Source organism: Anarrhichthys ocellatus, unplaced genomic scaffold (assembly GCF_004355925.1).
Source record: "Anarrhichthys ocellatus isolate YVR2014 unplaced genomic scaffold, GSC_Weel_1.0 scaffold40, whole genome shotgun sequence".
NCBI lineage: Eukaryota > Metazoa > Chordata > Actinopteri > Perciformes > Anarhichadidae > Anarrhichthys > Anarrhichthys ocellatus.
The window spans coordinates 391,391-413,586 of record NW_022280070.1 but is presented as its reverse complement, the minus strand read 5'-3'; the positions used below and the strand labels follow the sequence as shown (position 1 = coordinate 413,586).

General features: G+C 44.4%; 3 protein-coding genes across 6 annotated transcripts in view; 2 read left to right on the top strand and 1 right to left on the bottom strand.

The window, feature by feature from the left end:
* Positions 1-5,857, top strand: part of plekhh3 (pleckstrin homology, MyTH4 and FERM domain containing H3) — a 31,664-nt gene extending 25,807 nt beyond the window's left edge. For 2 of the 3 annotated variants that reach the window (XM_031867706.1, XM_031867708.1), the window contains 6 exons: positions 571-778; positions 903-1,030; positions 1,576-1,696; positions 2,109-2,597; positions 2,753-2,944; positions 4,208-5,857. In XM_031867706.1, coding sequence (XP_031723566.1) covers positions 571-778; positions 903-1,030; positions 1,576-1,696; positions 2,109-2,597; positions 2,753-2,944; positions 4,208-4,378 — 1,309 coding nt within the window. In that variant the 3' untranslated portion in view covers positions 4,379-5,857. The remainder of the gene's footprint in view (positions 1-570; positions 779-902; positions 1,031-1,575; positions 1,697-2,108; positions 2,598-2,752; positions 2,945-4,207) is intronic. The other variant, XM_031867707.1, reaches the window with a different exon arrangement.
* A 955-nt stretch (positions 5,858-6,812) lies between these two features.
* Positions 6,813-12,906, bottom strand: tubg1 (tubulin, gamma 1). The gene is made up of 11 exons (XM_031867710.1): positions 12,752-12,906; positions 12,255-12,367; positions 11,880-12,047; positions 11,690-11,758; positions 10,658-10,737; positions 10,425-10,551; positions 9,386-9,472; positions 8,887-9,036; positions 8,634-8,786; positions 8,378-8,539; positions 6,813-7,927 (listed from the first exon to the last, which is right to left on the bottom strand). Exons 1-11 carry the CDS (start codon positions 12,798-12,800, stop codon positions 7,730-7,732), a joined length of 1,356 nt encoding a protein of 451 aa, XP_031723570.1. The 5' UTR covers positions 12,801-12,906; the 3' UTR covers positions 6,813-7,729.
* A 1,491-nt stretch (positions 12,907-14,397) lies between these two features.
* retreg3 (reticulophagy regulator family member 3) lies at positions 14,398-20,937 on the top strand. Of its 2 annotated transcripts, XM_031867580.1 has the most exons (10): positions 14,398-14,475; positions 14,658-14,933; positions 16,128-16,234; positions 16,542-16,572; positions 16,666-16,792; positions 17,159-17,243; positions 17,758-17,895; positions 18,242-18,324; positions 18,516-18,648; positions 18,741-20,937. In XM_031867580.1, exons 2-10 carry the CDS (start codon positions 14,686-14,688, stop codon positions 19,274-19,276), a joined length of 1,488 nt encoding a protein of 495 aa, XP_031723440.1. In that variant the 5' UTR covers positions 14,398-14,475; positions 14,658-14,685; the 3' UTR covers positions 19,277-20,937. The 2 variants fall into 2 exon arrangements, with proteins under 2 accessions (XP_031723440.1, XP_031723439.1); XM_031867579.1 differs by having other exon boundaries at positions 14,422-14,933.
* Positions 20,938-22,196: the final 1,259 nt, after the last annotated feature.

Sequence of the window (22,196 nt, the reverse complement as noted above, 5' to 3'; positions counted from 1 at the left end):
CCTTTCACACTGCGCAGAAGTGTGTGACACTTCAGGCTCCAGGTTGGAGTGTGTTGTGTCCGCTGCCTTCGAGTCCCCTCTTTTTAAAACAACAGCACACACACACACACACTCACCTACCACTCCTGGACACTCCACTGGGAGGAAGTGGCGGGTCGCTCCGGTTCACAGGAGCGGAAACACCTTTTCCTGTTTCGTGCGCTGCCCAAAGTCAAACATGTTTTCTTTGCCGTTTTCCTTTTCTTTGAAGGATTGAGAGGACGTTGAGCCTTTTTGAAGTCCTAAGAGCTGAAGTGAGAACATTTGTCATTCCTCGCCTCATTGACTCTCGAACATTGCCAGCTCAAAGAAAATAAAGAACTCGGTTGAATTAATAGGATGACGCAAAGTCCATAATCGCAGCGTAACACTTTACAGACTTTGAATCGCTGTTAACATTGCGAGCACTAACAAGTTCTCTCTTTTAAGTATTGAATATCATTTTTGCTGGCAAATATCTAGGAAGTTTAAATGCGCTCACACACACACACGACGCGTATCCACCCGTCTCACTCCCGCTCTTTCTTCCAGGATCCAGAGCCAGAGTCCCGAGTCTGAGATGGATAACTACGCGTCTTTCATCAGCGAGGCTCTGGAGAAGACCAAGTGTCGGGAGTGTGTGCCATCCTGGGAGGAGATCCAGGTGCTGATGAGCCGACAGGAGATGCTGTGCACTGTGCACTATCCTGGCCCGTTATCCTGCCAGCTCTTCATCAGCTCGCACACTACGGCCAATGAGGTTTGGGCACATTTAACTGTATTCCACTGCAAAGCACAACTTTCTCAATCGTTCAGCTAAAATTCAACCGTGTTTGTGTGTCCGCCCGTCTTTTCAACGCACTTCCTGTCGCCCCTCTCACCAGGTGGTTCGAATGATGCAGCAGAAGCTCGGCCTGCAGGAGAGCAAGAACACGTTTGCTCTGTACGAGCAGAATGCATTGTGGGAGCAGCCGGTCGCTGGCAGCGCTCTCATCGCAGACATCCTGACCAGGTTTGAAAAGCGATTGTCCGTCTTCACCCTGTAAAACAGAACAGACAGACACGGGGGGGGGGGGGGGGTCAGACACAATAAAACCAAGCAGACAGACACGCTATCAAAACTCTGTCTGGCAGGAATCTCTTATCTATGTGTCACCACCTTAGATGAATGCCAACAGAGCGGTGGATTGTACATTTATCTTCGCTGGTCCAACTCCCATGCTGAGCGTTATCCAGTATCCTTGATAACTGGTGACCTTGTCTGGTCTTGTTGGTCAAACATGACACCTTACTGGGAAACTGGACTTGTGTCACTATTTCTGTCAGCAAAGCCAGCCAGCCGCTGGAACAGCCAAGGTGAAGCTGATGTCATTTGGTTGCACAAGGCAAAGCTTCAAATGAAACGATAATGCATCCAGCTGGAATAAAAGGGACCTTTTTGCCGCAACCTTACTAAACAACATTATTACACATTGAGGAGGCAATATCTTGTAACATATTACCATCTAGGGTTTTAATTCTTGGTATATTTGTGTCCTTTCTGTCTTTTCTGTACAGCCTCTCCATCAAAGAGTCGGAGTCTACATCCCAATGGAAGCTGTGTTTCAAGCTCTACTGCCTGTTGGATGCTGACAGCATATCAGTGGACAGCATTGAGTATCTCTTCCTCTTTGAGCAGGTAATGTAGCAGAACACAAGTCCTCAAAGGGCAGAGTCCTCCTCGGAGAAGTGTCTTTGGTATGCGAGGCCATTTCAGTGCTGATAATGAGATATAATTCATTGCTCTGCGGTGACTCATTCCTCGCGTTTCATTGGATTATTACGTTTTTTACTTAACAATCATTAATGTCTTATAGGCTGTGATTGCAATAAAGCACAGTGCATGACTAAGAGCACTGGCTGTAGTGCAGAGGGGGTAAAAGGCAGCCAGCACTGGCTTCATTAGAACATTTTTCCTGAGGACTCCCATAAAAGAGTTATGGGACAAAATAAAACAAGGTGGGGTAGAAGGGATTGATGGCAGGACTGAGGCTATAGCTGACAAATTTGTTCGGTCTCTGTTTGTCCTCACTTTGGCCTTTGCTCTGCAGTGCCATGAGATGGTGGTGCGTGGCCAGCTGCCAACCTGTGATGAGGACCTGCAGGCCTTAGGTTCCCTGAGGCTTCAGTGTCTGATGGGTGACTTCAGCACACACGCCCCCTGCCCTCCTCTGGACGAGCTTTACCCAGGTCCCATGCTTGAGGCTCGAGTCGTCGTGTCCCTTTCTGCGCCCCAAGCCATGCCTCCTTGCCAGGTGGCGGCTCAGGACTGCCACACGGCACAGCGCTTCCCCACGGGCCTCCTGGCAGGGACGCTGTGGAGCCACACGGCTTTAGCAGCGCACAAGCAGAAGGTGGAGCAGGACATGCGCCTGCGGAGCCGGCTGAAGGAGGAGGCGGCAGCTGTCATGGGATCCATCTTGGAGCGCTGGAAAGACCTGGCCGGCTACAGCCGCAGGGACAGTATGGCTGCCTACCTCACAATTGCACGCCAGTGGTCGGGCTTTGGATGCACTCTTTATGAAGTGGACTTTTACATTGTGAGTATTGGGGGGTCCGCTTTGGTTTTATTGTTGGACTAAAAGGATTTTGCTCCCTCAATGCTGAAGAGTCACTTGGACTCTTGAGATGAGTCAAAGCATAGCTGTGAGCTGTTCTGATATCTGCTTACCTTCTCCCCCCCCCCCCCCCCAAGAGTTCGACAGGGAGTTTTTCCCAGAAGCTGTGGTTGGGTGTAGCTGCTACATCCGTGTCTCTGTATCGGCAGGGAGAGGCAGAGGCCCTGGAGTCCTTCCCTTATGGCCAGATCTGTTCTTACGGCGTATCTGATAGCAACACCTTCAAGATCACAGCTGGGGATCGGGATCTGCTGTTTGAAACCACCAAGGTATAGTGGCTATCAGGTTATCATATACAGTCAGTGGAGCTGTTTCTCCACTGAGCTTAGACACACGCTATCTCCACTGTAGTCGGGATTCAGTTTGTGGACAGTGCAGGGCCAAGTCGCCTTATCACCATGCAATGTTCTGCAGAGTAAGTGAAAGAAGCACACTGTCTGCTCATGATACCCCCTCCCCCCCTCCCTCCCTCCAGCTCTCTGACCCACTTTAAAAACACTCATTAATTTGGTCTAAATAGAGAGTGCACAACCTGCCCCCTGCTCTCCAACCGATGCTAACCACCACAAGTCTAACATCCTGGCATTAATCCATGGCAACTGGGGGGGTGAGTTTTATTGCAGTGTTTGGATTAAAATATTAGGCAACATTTCTCAGAAGCATGGATGTTCTTCCAAACAGACATTTCTTTTTTTTTTTTAAGCAGAGAACAAATCTTGCCTTTCACGGGGCAGATTAGCTTGCATCTTCCCACGCGGAAACAAAAAATCCCTCTGTGATCTCTCATGGGGCACAAAAGTGGCTTTTATTTATTTATTGGACGCACAGGCGAATTGAAACGGAGCCCAGTAAGGCTCCTACTTTTTATGACCTTACGGTCTCATATTGCTCTGACATGACTGTGCGGGCGTTTTCAGCTACTGGGCAGGAAAAAAAAGAGAGAGAGAGAGAACGAAATGGCAGGGGGTGATTGTGGTTGGGCCTGGAGTTGAGGGTAAGGGCGAGATTTGCTGCTCATTCATAGGGTGACAGTTGAAGAGTAGGTTTTGGTTTAAACTTGGAGACTGTTTTACTCTATGTTCTGACACACCGTGTTTAGGCAAGCATTAGCAGGACTAAAGTAAGGGTAATGGTCACGGTGGCTTATGGTGGTTTGGTGGTCATGTCCACCAAGGTCAGAGTAGCAGAGAGACAGATGAACTCCTCAGCAGTGCCAGTACTTTTTTTTTTTTTTTCTGGTGCTGAATAAAATATGTCAAAGTGATGAAATATCCAAGTACATGTAATGCTTATTTTTTTCTGATCAAGGGGTGTGTGTGTGTGTGTGTGTGTGTGTGTGTGTGTTCTCTAAAATCTGCTAAACAACATCATCCTTGGCTTCTGGAGGATCCAGCTGGATGACATCATCCGTCTCCACCCTCGTGTGACAGTGCCAGACAGACACTGAGACTGCCACCAATCTGACCTCTCTCTCTCTCTCTCTCTCTCTCTCTCTCTCTCTCCCTCTCCCTCTCCCTCTCTCTCTGTCACAGCTGACTGAGATCATGCAGCTGATGAATGCGTATTTCAGTGCCATCCGTCGCCAGCGAGGGAAAGGGGAAGATGCGGACATCACCATAACAGAAAGCACAGGGGTGGGATTCCATCACCTAGCCTCGACACACAAACGCACCCTCCTGGAGCTGCCCTCGCACCCAGTTTGAAGGAGACCCATAGCCGGACACCCCCCCCCCCCCCCCAACCCCCCACCGTCCTCCTCCACGTGGCCCCTATGAGGCCCAGCCCCAGTCCTCAGGGCACCACGCCTCCTCCACTGGGAACGGCACGGCAGCCAAAACAAAGAGAGGGCTGTTTTCGCTCCCCATCCGTGAAAATAAACCCTTGCTGAGCTTTCCAGCTGAAGGAGCTGGCCCAATGGAGGGGGGAGGGAGGGGGTGGGGACGGGGACGGGACGGGACGGGACGGGACGGGAAGGCAAGGGGGTTCTGTTTTGCAAGTGAGGTCAGAAACCCACAGAAACCAATGCGGTTGCTGATGAGCTGTCACACACCCTCCACCCCATCCTGTCACGCAACCACCTCTGTTACCCAACATGGCAACACCTCACACCCCCCCCTCGACAATGTGAGACGTTGGCGTGAGCATCAGGGAGAGATGGCATCACAGCTAGGACTTATGGCAACAATAAGCTGTGGTACTCCCATCATGAAGGTGTGGCTTAGAGTGAAAACACTACTCTCTCTTTCTTCTCTCGCTCTCTCTCTTCTCTCTCATAGTGTGCCATATTTGTATTGCCTTTCCTAGAAGGCCTTTGTCCCTCATGCACTGCTGGAATAGTGTTGGGAACATTCAGTGACACGCGCACACACACACACCTCTGTCTTTGGCTCTCTCTCTTTTTTTTACACACACACACACTCACTCTCTCACGTGCCCTTATGCTGACATGTTCATCAGAGACGGTCCGTTTTCATAAGGTCTCAGCCCGGTTTGCATTACCTGGAACTGTTGATGCAGTCAGCCATGTGAACTTGGAACTGGAAACAGATGTTGAACTCTGTAGCGAAGTCACTTTGGCTGCCATTGCCATCTAGACTCTTACCGATGGGATTATCAGTGTGTGTGTGTGTGTGTGTGTGTGTCTATTTGATCAAGAAAAAAACGTTTCCTGGATTACACATTCAGGATCTGATTTAATGTTGTCTCGCAGAAAACCAAAGGATCGTGGAGCTGTTTCTACGCTGTTCCCACCAAATTCTCTCATGTGTCCTTTGTTGTGCTGCTTGTCTTGGCTGTAATCCTCGACACGAAACTTTGTTAACACTTGACTGATTGGATCATTTTTGCTTATGTCAGTTGCTATCCTCCTAATACAGCTCTACTCTGCTGAAAATAACAGGTGCTTCTCTGTTTATTGTTGTTTTCACAAAATATATATATATATATATAACCCCTAGTCAGACATCTGGATCATTTAAGAAGTGATGCCGTATTTACCGTGCAGTTCCACATCTGTCCCCTGCTATTTAAACAGAAACCTTTTGAATCAGGCCATGGGTGCTTTTGTAGTATTATTTATGCAAACTTTGCTATTTTTTACTGTTCTTTGTCTTAAATGCAGACCCAGATGTGTTTTGATATAAGGTTATACCAAGAGCCATAAAAAGCTTTTGGTTCTGCTCCTTTAAAAGCAGTCCAGATGTGTAAATCATGTGTAGCTCCATCTTTGTGTTCACTGTTTGAGTATTCTTGTGAAGCCAAAGTTTCGCCGAGTCATGGGTTTAAAGCATGGACCAAAGATGTTTATTTTTTATAACAATAAATTATCCCCAAAAAGCTGTAAAATCCCCCCAATCTATATTTGACTGTTTTCACATTTACTAATTTCTCTTTAAACTTGAATGTCAGACAGATATGAAGACATCCTGTTGTATACGTTGTACTCCTTTTTTTAATGTAGATGATTACCTTTTAAGAGTTTGATACCATAGATAGGCTTTGTAAATATCATTTTAGAGTAGAGTCTGCTACACGACCCCCATGCGACAACCAGCCTCACCATGAAAGGCCTTGACGAGTCATTGCACAGCCAGCCCGTCTCCTGCTCAGGAGCAGGTCTTTGCTTTTTCTACTGCAGCTGCAGGCAGCTCCGAGCTCCCAAGTTTGAAAAGCAGATAAATCAAACTGCCCGTGTCGTTGCTTTGTATTAAGCTTGTTCGTACGCTGCATGGTACCTTTTTAATGTAATGTGTGTGTGTGTGTAGTTAATTGCACTATTGTTTGTTTTTAACTAACTTGAAAGTGCAATAAAAACTATAAATACTGTATGTAATTAATAAAAAAACAGCACCATTTTACCATATATTGAGTGTCGAGTAGTGTTTTGTAGCCTCAGCCGTCATTTCCTTTGTTTCATTTTTAGGAAATGTGCTTCGACTGGACTATTGTTTTCAACCAGACGTTTTATAAAAGGTTAAAAACAATGGCCGGTTGAGCAAACGTTGCTAAGTGCCTTCACGTTCCCCCGTGGTAATGAGCCTTAATTGAGTTAGACGAACGGCCACCAGAACACTGCAGATCCAGGTGAGGGAAAAGTGGTGTTTCATCATTTTGCAGATAAGTGAGATTAATGGAAAATTGTAGAAAACTTGTTTATTCATCATTTCAAACCGGTCCAATGAGCCAAGCAACATGAAACAGTACATTTAATACAGAGCATGCCAGTGAACCAGCATTTCGTTGAGTATATTTACAGGCGTAGTGATGAAGTGTTAACATGAAATCCATTCTTGTTCATCCGTGCAAACTGTTACTTTTCCTATTGTACCTGACAAACGCCGTTGAAATGTCAACATCATTTTTTGGCTCACGCCCCAACTCCCAACTTGACATTCTTGTTGGTCACGTACAGCGGGAACGAATGAGCAACGTGTGTCAGCAGCAGACAGACATGTCCGGGGGGGCCTGCATTAACCATCATGCAACACTGTCCGTCAATCTTACTCCCATCACTCGAGGCAATCATGTCGTAGGCTGTGGACGCTTTCCTGTAAATCTACTGCACAAATAAACGTAGTACTGTACTCAGTACAAAAATAGAGCAAAACAAGGCAACGGGTTGGCTGACATTGCTGAAAATAGGCTACAAGGCAGGAAAGCTGAATATAGGAAAAAGAAGAAGAAACACACTTAACAGACATTTATAGATTGTTTTGTACAAGATGTATTGATGCTCTCTGCACAGAAGAACTCTTACTTTCACTTCACTGGACTGTTTTATTTAAACTGGGTTTGAGAATCTCACGGATGTGATACAGCTTCCATCAGTCTCTTTTCAAATTCGAGTCACAATCATGTTATACTATTTAATACTATAACAAGCCAATAAGTCTCTTTCCCAGAGAAGCAGCTACAGCCAATTACCCGTCTCTTTGGGACACCCATGTGTGGGAGAAAATATTTAGAAAAGTGAAGAAATCGAGTTAGAATAAACTAGCTATGCATGTATGCTGCCGACTCCATTGTAGTTGAGACACAAAGACACACTAGTCTGTTCACTGTTCTTGCGTTCCCCAGGAGATGTAGTCGGGCCGCGTGGCCGCGCTGTACTCGTCGATCAGCTGCTGGACCACTTCGCGAGAGTTGTCTAGCTCGTCGAAGTTGTCCTTGAATATGTCCTCTTTGCGGAACTGCTCCAGGAAGGCTTCCCGCTTCCGCAGTTTGTCGTACTGCTTGCAAGTCCGCTCGAACAGCTGCGGGACAGCAGAGACCAAGTGTAAGCGATTACGTTTCAGCTTCTCACTCGGGACTTATTTAAAAGTTGGAAGACTTTGTTTCGTTTTCTTTTAACTTCTGTGTTACGAGAAACGAAAACGAAATGTATGACTTCACTTCAAATTTAAATTTGGGCATTATAAAGAGAGGAAGTCATTTAATGACATCACAAGGCTGCATTTTCCCTCAACTTCACAGCTCACGTTTCAAACCACTAAAAGGTGGAAAAAGAGGAATTCGACAGGATGACAATCCCAAAAAAAAAACCTAATTTTTGTGGAATTCCCCTCCAACTGCTGCCGTTTTAGGATAATGCATATCCTTCAAGTGTCTCAGAACAGACACAGGTCTCAACTGTTTGAATACACACTGGCGGAGAATGTAACGGAACAGATTGCGGTGACGCAACACCTAAGATGAGCACTTACAGAGGAGATGCTTGTGTGGTTGGCCATCATCAGGCCGCTGACTCGGTGGGCCGAAGGCAGGTACGGCGACTTCCTGGACAAAGCCACCTGGATGCTGGCGGGACCCCAGGGAATGAAGCTGGCAAGTTTACGCTCCCGGATCCTTTGGAGGCTTTTGTGCACCTATTGTTGTACAGTAGAGTACAAACAAAAGTGAGTTAAGCCGTCTGGAATTCATAGAAATGGAGATTGAAACCGTACACGCGTGCGCTCGTACCTGCGTGGGGTCCACCTCTCCCTGGATGATGTTCAGGATGGCGATGTAGCAGTGGTTGGACTGCCTCTCTCGTCCCGTGGACACCATCACGTTCTTGGGCTGCAGGAGCCTCCTCATCACATCCAGCACCGTGGTTTTCCTCACGCTAGCAACCTGAAACAGATTACAACATCTCAGGGACTTTCAAATATCAACCCGCGAACTGCAAGCTTGCATTCCATGACAGCCCCACCGATGCTCTTCTGTCACTCACCGACTGGTCGGTAGTCAGTGGTGTGTAGCCAGTCATGAGGAAGTGGAGGCGGGGTGTGGGGATGAGGGACGCGATCAGGCCGATGAGGTCGTTGTTCATGTAGCCCGGGTAGCGAAGCGTGGTTGTGCTGGCAGACATGATGGTGGAAACCTGTGTGTGTGAAGGTACAGCTCAGTTAAATATAAACTACAGTCTGCTATGCTTACACAGAAGTTATTAAGAGTTAGATAAATTAATTAATTTCAAAATCTCCACGTGTGGTTCCTGTCGAGCCAGCTTGATTGACAGCGCCTCATTTCTAAGGAAAGCTGAAATCCGGTCCGACGTGCAACGGACTCGCCAAACTAGTTTCTGAAGCTCGTCGATTTCGAAGTGTAGTGGAGCCGGTCTTGACGTTGGCCTTTGTTTGAACACAGCCCGGTAGTCGGGTATACCTAAACCCCTGCTGACTGACGAGCTGTGAAAACAACTGGAGGAGGTGGAGGCTGCAACAACTCACCAGCTGGTTGATCTGAGAGAACGAGGGGTTCTGGATGTGCAGCCTGTCGGTGGCGATGCGATTTAGAGCCGTGTTATCCAACACCACCTGATGTGCAACACACACACACACACACAGGAGGGTTTTTATTAGACACATGAAGAGATAACAGAAGAGATTCCCTCCAGCAAAAAAAGAAAAACACTTAGTAGGTCAATCGACTGCTGCCGATGTTAAAGAAAGAGCAAGAAGGTGTCCGTGTGAGGACTCTTAAAGGGCAACACAGTTGCAACAGGGGGACAGAGTCTATTAGCTCTCTGGCTAACTTAATCAACATGAGGGCCTTATGCATGACCCTGGAGGAAGTAGGTATTAGAGAGAAAACACCATTAGACCGCTGGAGCATCTCAGACTAACACAATCACCAACGTGAGACTGACTTTTATTCAGTTTGATTGCTGGCGCTGCAGTTTGCTTCTTTATTAGTCTGTTGTACAATCAGTGAGGAGGAGAAGTGGGATCGTCTGCTGACGGGAGAAGGAGTTCCTTATGAGGGGAGTGGTGTCGACGATATTTAGATATTGTATGGGCCTATTATCGTTGTGATGCTGACGTTTATTATTCTTATTCATATTTGTGATACATTTGTATGGACGTTGACACAGATGTAATGTCATAAAGAGCTACTTATGGATTCATCTGTGTAGCTTTCTCTCTTTGTATTGTATGCTGTCTGTTTGTGAAGCCTGCCTACAAGCAGCTTATTGTCCCCTCCTTATATTTGAGTCTTTGTGAGGTTATTCACGTTCATAACCGTAAAAGACAAGTGACAACTGGGTGGTGAAATTACAAAACCACACACTCAAAGGGTGAAGTATCGATCCTTTTTGTTTCCTGTTTCAGCTCATTGACAGAGGAGCAGTTCAGCTACAGTGTAGTATTTTGACAAGCTAACCGGGGCTTGTGTGAAAGTGTGTTTTAAGCCGTCTTGTGGAGGTTGTTTTAGAGCCACGGCTGCGTTGTGAAGCAACGGGAGCACTGGGATTAATCAGCTGCTCACCACGCAGTCTGCGTTCTGGGTGAGCCTCTTCAGCGTGAGCAGCGAGTTGTACGGCTGAACGACCACGTCGCTCATCTCATCCTGGTTTGGGAAAACGGAGTACGTCTGCACCAGCTTCTTTGGGTACCTGCAGATCAGAATATATAGTATTTATACACACACACACACACACACACACACACACACACACACACACACACACAAAGGAACAAGTTGCATTTCTGTTTGTTGACCTGTCATTGAGTTTCTCCAGCAGATAGGATCCAAGCCCCGAGCCCGTCCCCCCAGCGATGGAATGACAGAGGACGAATCCCTACAAAGACAAAACAGTTACTCACGTTTACAGCTCCAGCAATGTGCCACGTGTGTATGAAGCTCACTGTAAACTCCAGAAAAAGCCAAATGTGTGTGGGTGAGCAAATGCCTCTCTCGCCCTTGGCAGTTATATAAATGGGAGTGCAGCCCCACCTCACAAATAGGCTCCCTCTCTCTCCCCCCCCCCAACACAGCCCGGTAATACCTGCCTTCCACACTCGCCCGGCTATTATCACCACGCCACACCCTGCCAACACACACACGCTCACGGCAGCTCGGCCCCACCTTCTTATCCGACGCACACACTCAATAATAATGTGGGGTCATAATGTGAATGAGTTACAGAAATTGCAGACCTTGAGAGGAAATGTGAGTGTTTTTTTTTTTTTTTTCTTTAATGGGAGGCTGGCAGCTGGATGAAGTTCACCAAAAAAAAAAAAAAAAAGAGGCTAAGAATAATAGTGAGGCGTGTGTGTGGGGCTCTGCTAGTTTTAGGATGTCAGGCACCGGCACCATTTTAACATAGTTTAGATCAAGTCATTGGTTTCTATTTTACCGCAATAAAAGATGCAAGTCATGTTTTGATGAATTACTGAACGGGCCTACCGGGCAGAGGCCCCGGGGCCAAAGAGCTACACCTGCAAAATGTCACAGAAAGACGCGAAACAACCACAAACAAGTCGTTTCCTTTTTGTTTGAGCCAGTCTGGGTACCGTGCTGCCATGTAGGAGTGGTGGCTTTATTACATGCTTGTGTCCATTATTCGGGACAAAGTTCCTGCTGTTTCCACATGTTCCATCTGACATGAACTACAAACGATGAATGCTTTTGATGTTTTCTTGCATGTTTGGGGTACGAGTGTAAGTTGGCTATGCTTTGTAATATTTCTGTCTACACGCAACAATATCACGGTACTTTTAAATCAGTTCTTTTTTTTATTCCAGACTTGCCTCCAGACTGTCACTGCCATCTGCCTCCCGGTCAATGATGTCAAAGATGTCTTCTTGGATTTTTTTGCCCTAAAAAGGGGAAAGGATAAAAACCAGAGCAGAATTGTAGATGTGTTACATGTTTGTTGTTGTTGTTGTTGTTGTTGTTTTTCAGGGTTCCAAAAAGGAACACGTCATTCCCGGTGATCACCTGTGAATATCCGCTGGCCCAGTTGTTCCCAGCGCCGCCTCCGTGCTCAGACAGGTAGATGTTCTCCGGGTTGTAAAGGTTTGCGTACGGAGAGTTGAGGATGGAGTGGATCACCCTCGGCTCCAGATCCAGCAGAACCGCGCGTGGGATGTAGTGCTCATCGTCAGCCTGTGAGTGTTAGGAATAACCAGGAGTTATCTGGTGACACTGCACAGTCTCTGAGGGGCCATGTGCGTGTGCATGCAGAGTCTAAGTTACTTCAGTTTACACTGCAACTACTCCATCTAGTGGCACATAATGTTGCTGCACAAAGACTGAACGTACAATCTTCATGGTGAGCAGAAAAGATGCTCCTTTTTGTAGCGATAATGTTACCTGATAGAAGAACACATCCTTTCTGTCGGTCCCCTCAGTAGCAAACTCCTCCACGATCCCCTCTGGACTGATGCCATGCTCTGCACACAGCTGCTTCCAAAACTCAAAACCAACTGCAAAAAAACAGACAGAGAGGAGCAGGTTAGCAACACGTTAGGTCACGTTAATTAGCCGTTTGTGATCTTAAATAGACAAACATTATACACATCAACGCTATCATAAGCTGCGTTGTTGTCTGAATGGCACACGCAGGTAACGTCTGTTAACGGTAACGTGTCTTGTACTTGTAACGTTGAAGATCCCGTTACCCACTCGTAGGCTAACCTAGGTCACGCTGTCGCTGATTATGTTCGCTATATTTTGATTTTAGCTAGATTTAGCTAGCTAACGCCTTCGTGTGACAGATCATCCTAGCTAGCTAACTTAAATGTCGGACATTGGCTAACGTAGAAGAGGGATATAGAGCAATATTAACAATCATCTCGTCGGTCACGTACTTTGATTTCCACACTGTCCGAGCTGGAGCGTTATGATTTCCCGAGGCATCTTCGGTATTCCGGTGCTCCTTATTTAGCTAGCCTGCTTGCTAGCTAAACAAAACAAGAAAAGTCGACTACTGCTCACACTGCTCCACCACCAGCGCGCTGCTTCCCGCTTGGTGCTGATGTGACGCTCCAAGCAGTCTTCTTCTGCTGTGTATAGGTGGGTTGATTAGCCATAATAAAGCTGACTACCGCCACCTACTGTGTCGGAGTTTGTCGAGTCATAAAGCAGATTTTTCAACACATTTCAATGTTCCAGGCAGAGAATCCAGGCAAAATGTAGGGAATCCTCGCTTTTACAAGTCAACTTCACATGAAAGCCATGAAGGTTGCATCCATTCTCTGGTTTAAATTTGTTTCCTGCGGTGGTTTGAAAGTTTTATTTTGAAAGTCTTTGCCGGAAGTATCAATATTTCTAGCTTGACGTTCCCGGAGTTGATGGACTGTTCATTCATTGCCCTCCAGTGGCCATTTTTTGTAACTACATATCTGTGTATTTTAAAAGATAGAGGGGTACGACATGTCAAAGAAAACAGCAGACACAATTTACAATGTAAAATAATATAAATATTGTGTGTGTGTGTGTGTGTGTGTGTGTGTGTGTGTGGCTATTTTAAATGGACCAGATTTGGAAGGAGCTGAGTAGTTGTATGACTGTGACAAATGCTGTTGCTTCTACAATAAAGAGATAAATGTTTGATCCAAAATTAATTTAGTTTGTTTTTTTGTTGTTTTGAGAGCGTTTAATTTAATTTAATTTAATTTGAGAGCGTTTTGTTGTTTAATCTGATCATAACAATCAGCACCAGCTGTATTGTATATTCTGCCTGTAAGAAAAACTGAGAAAAACTCATGACTATACAGTAAATAGTGCATCTATAGTCATGAGTTTTTCTGCCCCCTTGTGGTCACAATGTGTAACTGTAGCTGAAAACTGCTAATCAAGTTAGACACAATAGCATAGTATTATTTCCGGATAAGTAATTCGAAATAAAGCCATTACAGCAGGATGTAGTTATACACTGTGACCACTGGGTGGCACTGTAGACAACTTATAAATACAGTTAATGCTTTTAATAAGCCATCAACTCCAGTGCCATATTCTTCTTATAACAGTTTATGGTGCCAAGCCTAAAGGCAGACACAGTAGCGTACACAATTTTCCAATTCCCCATCTAAAATATGTACAATCAATATTTTAAATAACACAATAACGAACTTTTACATTGAAGATAATTGTGTAACCAGACCTCTGTTGCATTTATGGGTCACAGCTCGAGGGACGTTTTTCTGACATTTCAGTGATTCAGAATATATATAATGTAATCACCCTCTCGTTGCACACAAACTGCAACATATTTAATCGAACAACGGAGCCTCTAAGCTAAATATATATTTGATTTGCTCAACTTTATTTGGTTCGTACACAGCCATGCAAAATTATAAAGGACAAAAAAATGGATACATGACAATTTTAACTTAAAAGAGGTTTTCATGATGGCTTGCTGACATGTTTGTCAATGTAAAACAAATTATTCCCATTGCACACGAACGCAGCATTACGCAGGGCCTGAAGGGACTCTGATTGGCTGTTGAGGACTCAGAAAAACAGAAAACAGGTTACGCCATATTGTCAGCTTGCGAAGAGAGCGCGTCATTTCTTCAAAAATGTCGAAATAGTACGTGTCATCACTGTCTTTGATAACATGCTCGCTTGTATTATAATGTAGTGTTTAGTGTTAGACGCTATCACGATGATACAGCTAGCTTAGCAATTCATTAGCCGACGTTGTGAGTGGAGCTGCTCCGTGGCGCTCCGCCTGTAACGTTACTTTCTTCCACTAATGTCTTTATTTGACAGGCGGACTGTATCGACTATAGACGCTAAGATGGCGCACACTGGTGCAACGGGAGACGCAGCCGCGGACGATTGCTCTGTCCAGCAAGGGTCTAGTGTCTGCCTGCGGAGTCGACCGTGCTCCAGCGAGAGAGACGGTCATGTCCGGGCGGTCAAAGCGGCTCTTCAGTCCCGGCTGGGGCCCTACGAGCCCGTCCTGACCTACCTACAGTCCGTCCTGGTGTGGGAGAGACCTCTACAGTGTGTGCTTCTCTACACCGCGGTCAACGTTGTGTTCTGGTGAGTTACAACTCTTACTTTAGCACATTTTAATGGCTAACTCGTTGTGTTTCCCAAAGCTCGTGTTTACCAGTGTCATAGCAACCTGCTTTTAGACAATACAGAGGTCGTCAGCAGGTGTGGCCGCGTGACAGCTGGTGCTTTCACACAAACGCTTCACCTGTCAGTTGAAGACGAGACAGATGGCTGACTAATGGCTCTATTTATAGACTCTACCGACACTTCTACCGTTTCCTTAAGCTCGATGACAGCGTGGTGCCGCGGGGTCATCCGCTTTACCAATCCTCTGCAATCTACAAGTCAATGTGTTGTCCCCACAGAAGTTAGAGGAATGTCATTTTAGTGAGGTATTGAGCACGTGTCAGTGAATAGCAGTCTATTCCTGTATGTCTCCAGGTGTGATCAGGCCTGAGACCAGAACTGTAGTCCACGAGGCCAAGATTTGGTTAAATTAGGTGACTGTGTTATTGTTATTATTGTGTTATGTATTGTATGACCGGAGAAGAAGCTGGGTCGGCCGGTCTGCTGATGGAGTTCAGTCATTCAGACTTTATTCCATCAGTCCATCATTTTATTGTTTTGCATCAATTTGTAGTACAAGTACATATTGTTGTGTTTGCATAGGGCTAGATTTACTAAGACAATTACATTTTATGTTTGTTTTTTTAACTTACTGTACTAATTGCACTGCTGCCCCAAATACCAACACGCACCTCTCGTCTCTGCCAACAAACTCTTTGTTTTGTTAATCTCTGCCGATTGGCTGAATCCTGTAACATTGTTGTAGTCAACACATTACGAGGTCTTGTGATGTGAAAGTGGAGCAACACATCGGGACTTTAAGTGTTGAGGACAACACTCCTTCAAAGATGGAACCGCATTAAACAACACCTGCGATATCTAGAAGCAGCCTCTAGCTCTTCCATTGAAAGTGAATAGGACATTTAATTGTCAACACTGTCTTTATTGGTCATAAACATGTCACATTCTTTCCTAAGTAAGTGGCTAACTAATAACTAGTGAGTGTAACACAGACCAGAGGGAGGGATAACTTCCCCTTTTCTTCATTCTGAATAAAGGAAACAGGTGTTGTGGTTTCATTCTAATGAGCTGTTGAATTGTATAACTTTGTATATCGTTACTGCTCTGTCTGTGTTGTACTGTCCGTTCATCTGTGTTTTTATTCCCCTCCAGGTTCTTCGCCCTGACCTCACTGCGCCTGCTGTTCCTGCTGGCTTCTGGTCTGGCTGTGGTCGTCTGTGTTGATACCTGGAGAAATAAGATCTGGCCTGTGATTAGAGGTGATAGAAGTTGCTTTTTCACGATAGATTATTCCTCAAGTTGCTGTCATTTGCAACAGATGCAATTAGTCAGAGTAGATATGTAATCAGTCCGCGGGGAAAGGGATTTCTATTGCATCTAAAAACAGTTAATAACCTGATTTTTAACTTGTGTCTCTCTCACACACACACACACACACACACACACACACACCAAGAGATCAAAGTGGTGAAACGTTTAAGAAGAAAATGTAACACAATTTGGAGTTTTTATATGTTGCACACTCCGTATGTTTCTTAAAGTGATGAATGTTCTCTCTCTACACAGTCAGCAACCTGGACGATTCAGAAACTGAGAGGTTTGTTACTGTAACCAACCACCTTAAAAGATAATACCAACAATAATACTGGTATAAAGGTATTAATCATTTCCCCCTCTTTGTGTCTTCTAGCTGGGGTCTGGTGCAGCCGGGCATTCTCAGTGTGCCTGAGCTGTGCCACCACATCGCTGAGGCCTGGGTCAGTGGAGCACTTCTCTTATCCAGTGTGGTGCAGTACAAACAGCATCAGCCTGGCAAGGTGAGGACCACACACAATAGGGAAAAAAACCCTATATACTGTATATACTGTTTATAGCTCATCATCTGTTTTTGGTATGGTGACACATTTAATCATGCAAAATCTCAAGTATATTTAAAGTCATTCAGGTTGAAATCTTAGTAATTATTCTCAAACTAGGCACAACAATTCATCCCATGTTATAATTGGAGTGATTATGATAATTGTGACTGAATGAGTGAATGTCAACATGTTGTCCAGCCCTATTGTGGTTGTAAGCATCAGATGTGTCATCATGTACCATAGTTATATGTATATGGTACATGTGTATATGTTTAGTATTCTAGGTGCTGACTTGACTCCCTGTGTGTTGTTGCTCTGTGTCAGTTCTGCATGCTGACCTGTGGAGTGTTCAGCTGCTTGGCTGTGGTTGGCAGCTCCATTCCTGGACTGGTGCTCTCCTACTCTGCTGGTGAGTCCCGGCGGTTTAATCGGTTCTAACTACAGATCCCTCAGAAACTCGGCTTGACTTAGTCCTCTTTAAAAATACATGGGTGCTGAAACCAGATCTGTGGAGCTCCAGTACCAGAGCCTGGCCTGTGAGGTGATTAAAAAGCCCAGGATGAGGCACACAAGGAAGGAAGGAAGGAGGGAGGGAGGGAGTGGAGCCAGGCAGAAAGCAAAGGAGGTCAGAGTGAGACAGGCTAATCTCCTACCCTCTAACCAGTGTGGACTGGAGAGCCGGGGGGGCACGAGCTGCCAAGGCCTTCTCCTCTGACGTCCTGAAACAACCCACTGCTGCTCCCTCTACCCCACTTTGTCTGTCTCTCTACTGAGGCTCTCACAGGCTTGTGTCTTAAGTGATGAGAGTAATCTAGGAACTGAATCTGTACCGAATGTAAACACAAACAGCTGTTTTTGTACGAAACGACCCCAACAGAAGTCCCTCCTGTTTTCCTAATGACACGTTTTCTTTTCCTCTCTAGTGTGGGCTACTGTCCTGGCTCCTCTGGGAGCCTATCACAGGGTTTTTCAGCATGTGTGTTTGAAGCTGGATCCGGTCCTGCAGAGACTGGACTTCAGTGCTTGTGGCTTCATGATGTCAAAGCCCATTGATAATCAGTGTGAGTATTGCATCACGTTTAAAAATTAAAAAATGTTGATATTTAGAACTTTCTGCGTGCTGATCTGACAATGCAAATAAAGTCAAAGCCATAATTTGACCTTCAACAAAGAAATGTTACGTAAAGATAACTTTCACTCAGATTTCACAGCGCGTTATTCTTCTGAACATCAACGTTTAATCTAAGAACAATTCAACATGGTTCGGATTTTACTGCGTTACCTATACGTGATGTCTTCAGGCTGCTCATTTGGACTTTGGTTCCACTTGTTAAACTGATGACGCGGTACTGTTCATGAGTGTAAATGTAAACATGTTGTCTGTATGTACGTCATTCCTCTCTGCAGTCCTGCGGAGGCCTCTCCGCGGCTTAGCCTCGGGTGAAGACAACGATAGCGAGGAGGAAGAGTTGGCTGCTTTCTGCCCATCAGTAAGTCTGTTTAACTCCCTAAGTCTCTTGATATTTTAATTAATCCGCTAATTATTCTGTTCATATTGATGTTAGGGAACATCTTATTGTGCCTCATAATAAGATGTTATTGCCTCAGGCATTATATAAACAAACACACACACAACAACTTGTAAAATATGTAACATTTTTCCCTCTTCTGTCTCTCCTAGTTCGATGATGCTACTGTTGCTAAAGAACTTGCTCTGACCGACTCTGAGCACTCTGATGCTGAGGTGTCCTACACCGATAATGGGACATTTAACCTATCGCGTGGCCAGACCCCGCTCACAGAGGGCTCTGAGGGTAAGTGTGCAGGTGTTCCAGATGTCCTCTTCCTTTTATTTTCCTGTTGGTTCTTGTCCCTCACTGCGTCCCCGTCTGTATTTTTTGGTCAGATCTCGACAGACACAGTGACGCTGAGGAATCATTTGCTCGAGACCTCCTAGGCTTCCCCTCCATCAACCCCGATGCCACTCTGATGGACGACGACGACGACGACACGAGCATAGGTCTGCTGAGTCTGTCCGCGCTAGCTAGTCACCGGGCCTCAGTGCTGGATGTAGATGCTCATCTGGACTCGGACCAGGAGGACCTGGATTCAGAACTCTCTCTCAGCGGGCTGCCACCTGCCTCCGATTTCGCCGGAGACTTGGCCGGAGTCATCGCCAGCAACATGATCCAGGCAGCGCTGGCCGGGGCGTTGCAACCTCGGCCTCCTCGCAGAGAAGGCCCTCCCAGGGCCAGAGCCCACCGAAGCTACCGCAAGCAGTCCAGCTCCGAGCTGGACACGGACTTGGACGGAGAGGACTTTGAAATGCTGGATCAGTCTGAACTGAACCAGATGGATCCCCTTGGAGGAGGAGGGAGTAGTAGACGGGGAGAGAGCCAGGGGTCTAACTTCTTGTCTAGCCTGCTAGGTAAACCACAGTAGTGTGTGTGTGTGTGTGTGTGTGTGTGTGTGTGTGTGCGCGTGCATGAGTGCAACTTCATGAGCAGTGATTGTGTGAGATGATTTTAGGTTCCAGCAGCCCTGCTTCTAATTGGCATCAGATTATCACTGTGAAGATTTTAATTTTATTTTTCCTACACTCTTTCCTCCCTTACTTTTAATCCCTGATCATCCAGACTCTTACTTTGTAGGCTGAGCAATAAGAAATGCAACAACATACATTAAACTTATTATTATTATTATTATTATTATTAACCAGCATTATTGAGCCGTGTCGCAGTCTTGTAATTAATTTACACGGGCACTTGTTAATTACTTAAGAATAAAGAACAGTGCCCCCATAAGATCTTTTTTACTATACAGGGCTATTTAACATGGGACCAAATATGACATTCCAGTTGGTTGAGCTGATTACTTTGATAATGACACTATGGAACAGCATTACATGTTATAGTTTCTTTAGTCACTGGAATAGTCGATATAGCTAAATAAACCCCTCATTTGTGTCCCTTTTCAAAGAACCAGCAGCTCATGTTGCTGTCGCTATTCTTGCTCTTCTGTAGTCCGATAGTTGATTTATTTTGTTCCAGGTTTACAGATTTTAAATTAATGTTATTTAGACTCTTGTCAGCAGTAGTGAATTTGGACAGTGATTGTCTTCCATAATGAATATGAAGAATATTTGCATAAAAGTTTCAGTTCACTTTACTTGTTTGCGTCTCTGCTGTCTTAACATACGGGGGCATCTTCATGCGTTTTTGGAGCTTCTTTTGTCCCATTCTTCTGATATCTGACCTGATGTTTGCTGTTCATTGTGTTCATGAACTTGTGCCCCAGGAGGAGGAGGTCTGTTTCTTATTTCTATGCGAGTATGTTTTCATTTCCCTGCCTTTTAATACAGCTCAATAGCGTAATATGTCCATGTTTAATACCTTGAATCAGCTTTGTGTTTCAAAAGTCATATTTAAACACATTTCTTTAACATTTACCATCTTTGTATTTCATGTAGTTGATGGTCATGCTGAACTTTTTAAGAGAAAAATCTGATGTTATTCAATACAGAGATCTTTTACTATTTTAATAGGGGAACATGTTTACATCGAAATTGGGTATAGAAAGTTATCCTTCTATCCTTTTTTAAAAAGTGTTGGTAAAGGTTTGATGTGGCTTTTATGTGCTGGTCAGCCTGATTTCCATTTGATGGACAAACCACGTCAGTAAGACACAACTTAACTGCGGAAATGGCACTTCAAACTTAAATGAGCCACAGTTGAGATTTATTAAAATGAGAAAATGCTTTTTAACAGATGCATTGTTCTCTTTAATTATATTTTGAGAGGAAAATTATAGCAGCAACTATTATTTAACACAATAGAAAAAAAACAGCTGGATTCACATTCAGACGGTGAAGTAGATACAGATGTGCACTGTTGAGGAGTTTGCTGATACGTCTAGGCTGAAATAGATCAGGTCCGAGTGGTCTGACCTCAGTTAACCAGAATGTTGCTGATTGCTGCTCCAGGAAGAGTCGGTTCCTCAGTGTGATGATGTTTATGTGCATAGTAGTGTATATTATTCTCTGTAAACTGGTTTTGATATGTTTTGATGTGCAAATCTTATTGAATAAAATGTTTGCAATTAAATCTGTCTTGGGTGTTATTTCAAGTGACAGGAGTTGAAAGGTGAATCGTAATTTCAGATAAAGCTCTTGAGACGGTTCCTAAAGTTACCGTGAGGAACTTTTAACTGGTTATGAAACGGTCTCAAATGTATACTAGTGTCCCTCTATGACCGACATAAGTTAGTGAGAAGATTGTCTAATCTATACAGTTATTCTTAATGCTTGTCATCGGTGCCCTTAGGTCGGAGTGCGTGTGAAATCGGATGAAACTCTCTCAGCTGAGACTCCAGCAGAGACCAGTTCACAGTGGATAGACCCGGATCAGGCTTCACTGCAGCCTTCGACCTCTTCTTCACAGCGAGAGAAGAAGAGCTCAGCACCCGGCAGCACCGTCTCCTCATCCAGCCAGGAGCTGAGCTCCGCATTTCGTCCACAGGGGCCGGCAAGATTGACACAAATGAATGTTCTTTGTTGTAACTTTAAGTCTCTGATCAACAAAAACATATGGAATTATAGACTGTGAAACTTTGGGACAACTTCCTGAAGGAAACCATTCACTATATCGAACAGTTTATGTGATAGACCGTATTACACTCTATCAACAGGTACGTGTTTTTATATTGCTAAACTAGTATGTCTAAACAGTCAATAAAACAACCATAGTATAGGATGTAAAAAAACTCAATCTAAAGAAAGTCAAAGAAAAGTATGTAGAAAAACGTCAGAAAAAAAAAGATTTTATAATACGTCAAAAATCACAATATGTTCAACATGTCAAAAAGAGTCTGAAACGGTGTCAAAGTACACTGTGTCAAAAACATACATAAAATGTCATTGTACAGTATGTTAAAAAAAAGTAATTAAAAGAAATAGTGTGTCAAAATCATAGTCCAGAAAAAACAATGAATAAAACAGCAAATATAGAACAAAAGAATAAAAAAAGATATAGTCAGTGTGTAAAAAAATCATAATATAATGTCAAAAATGTAACAAAAAAGCCATAGTATATTGTTTAGAAAAAAGTGAAAAAAGACAGTATAGTTTGTCAAAAAAATAATAAAAAGCAATATAATAGCATGTCGAAAAAAGTCATAGTATAGTTTGTTGAAATGTGAAAACAAATCATGGTATAGTATATCAAAAAAAAGTTGTAGTATAGCATGTCGAAAAAAGGAAAACAAAAAAAGTCATAATGTTGAAAAAAATAAAAAAAGGCATTGTATAGTATGTCATAATGTAAAAAGCTATAGTAGAGCATGTCAAAAAAGTGATCGTATAGTA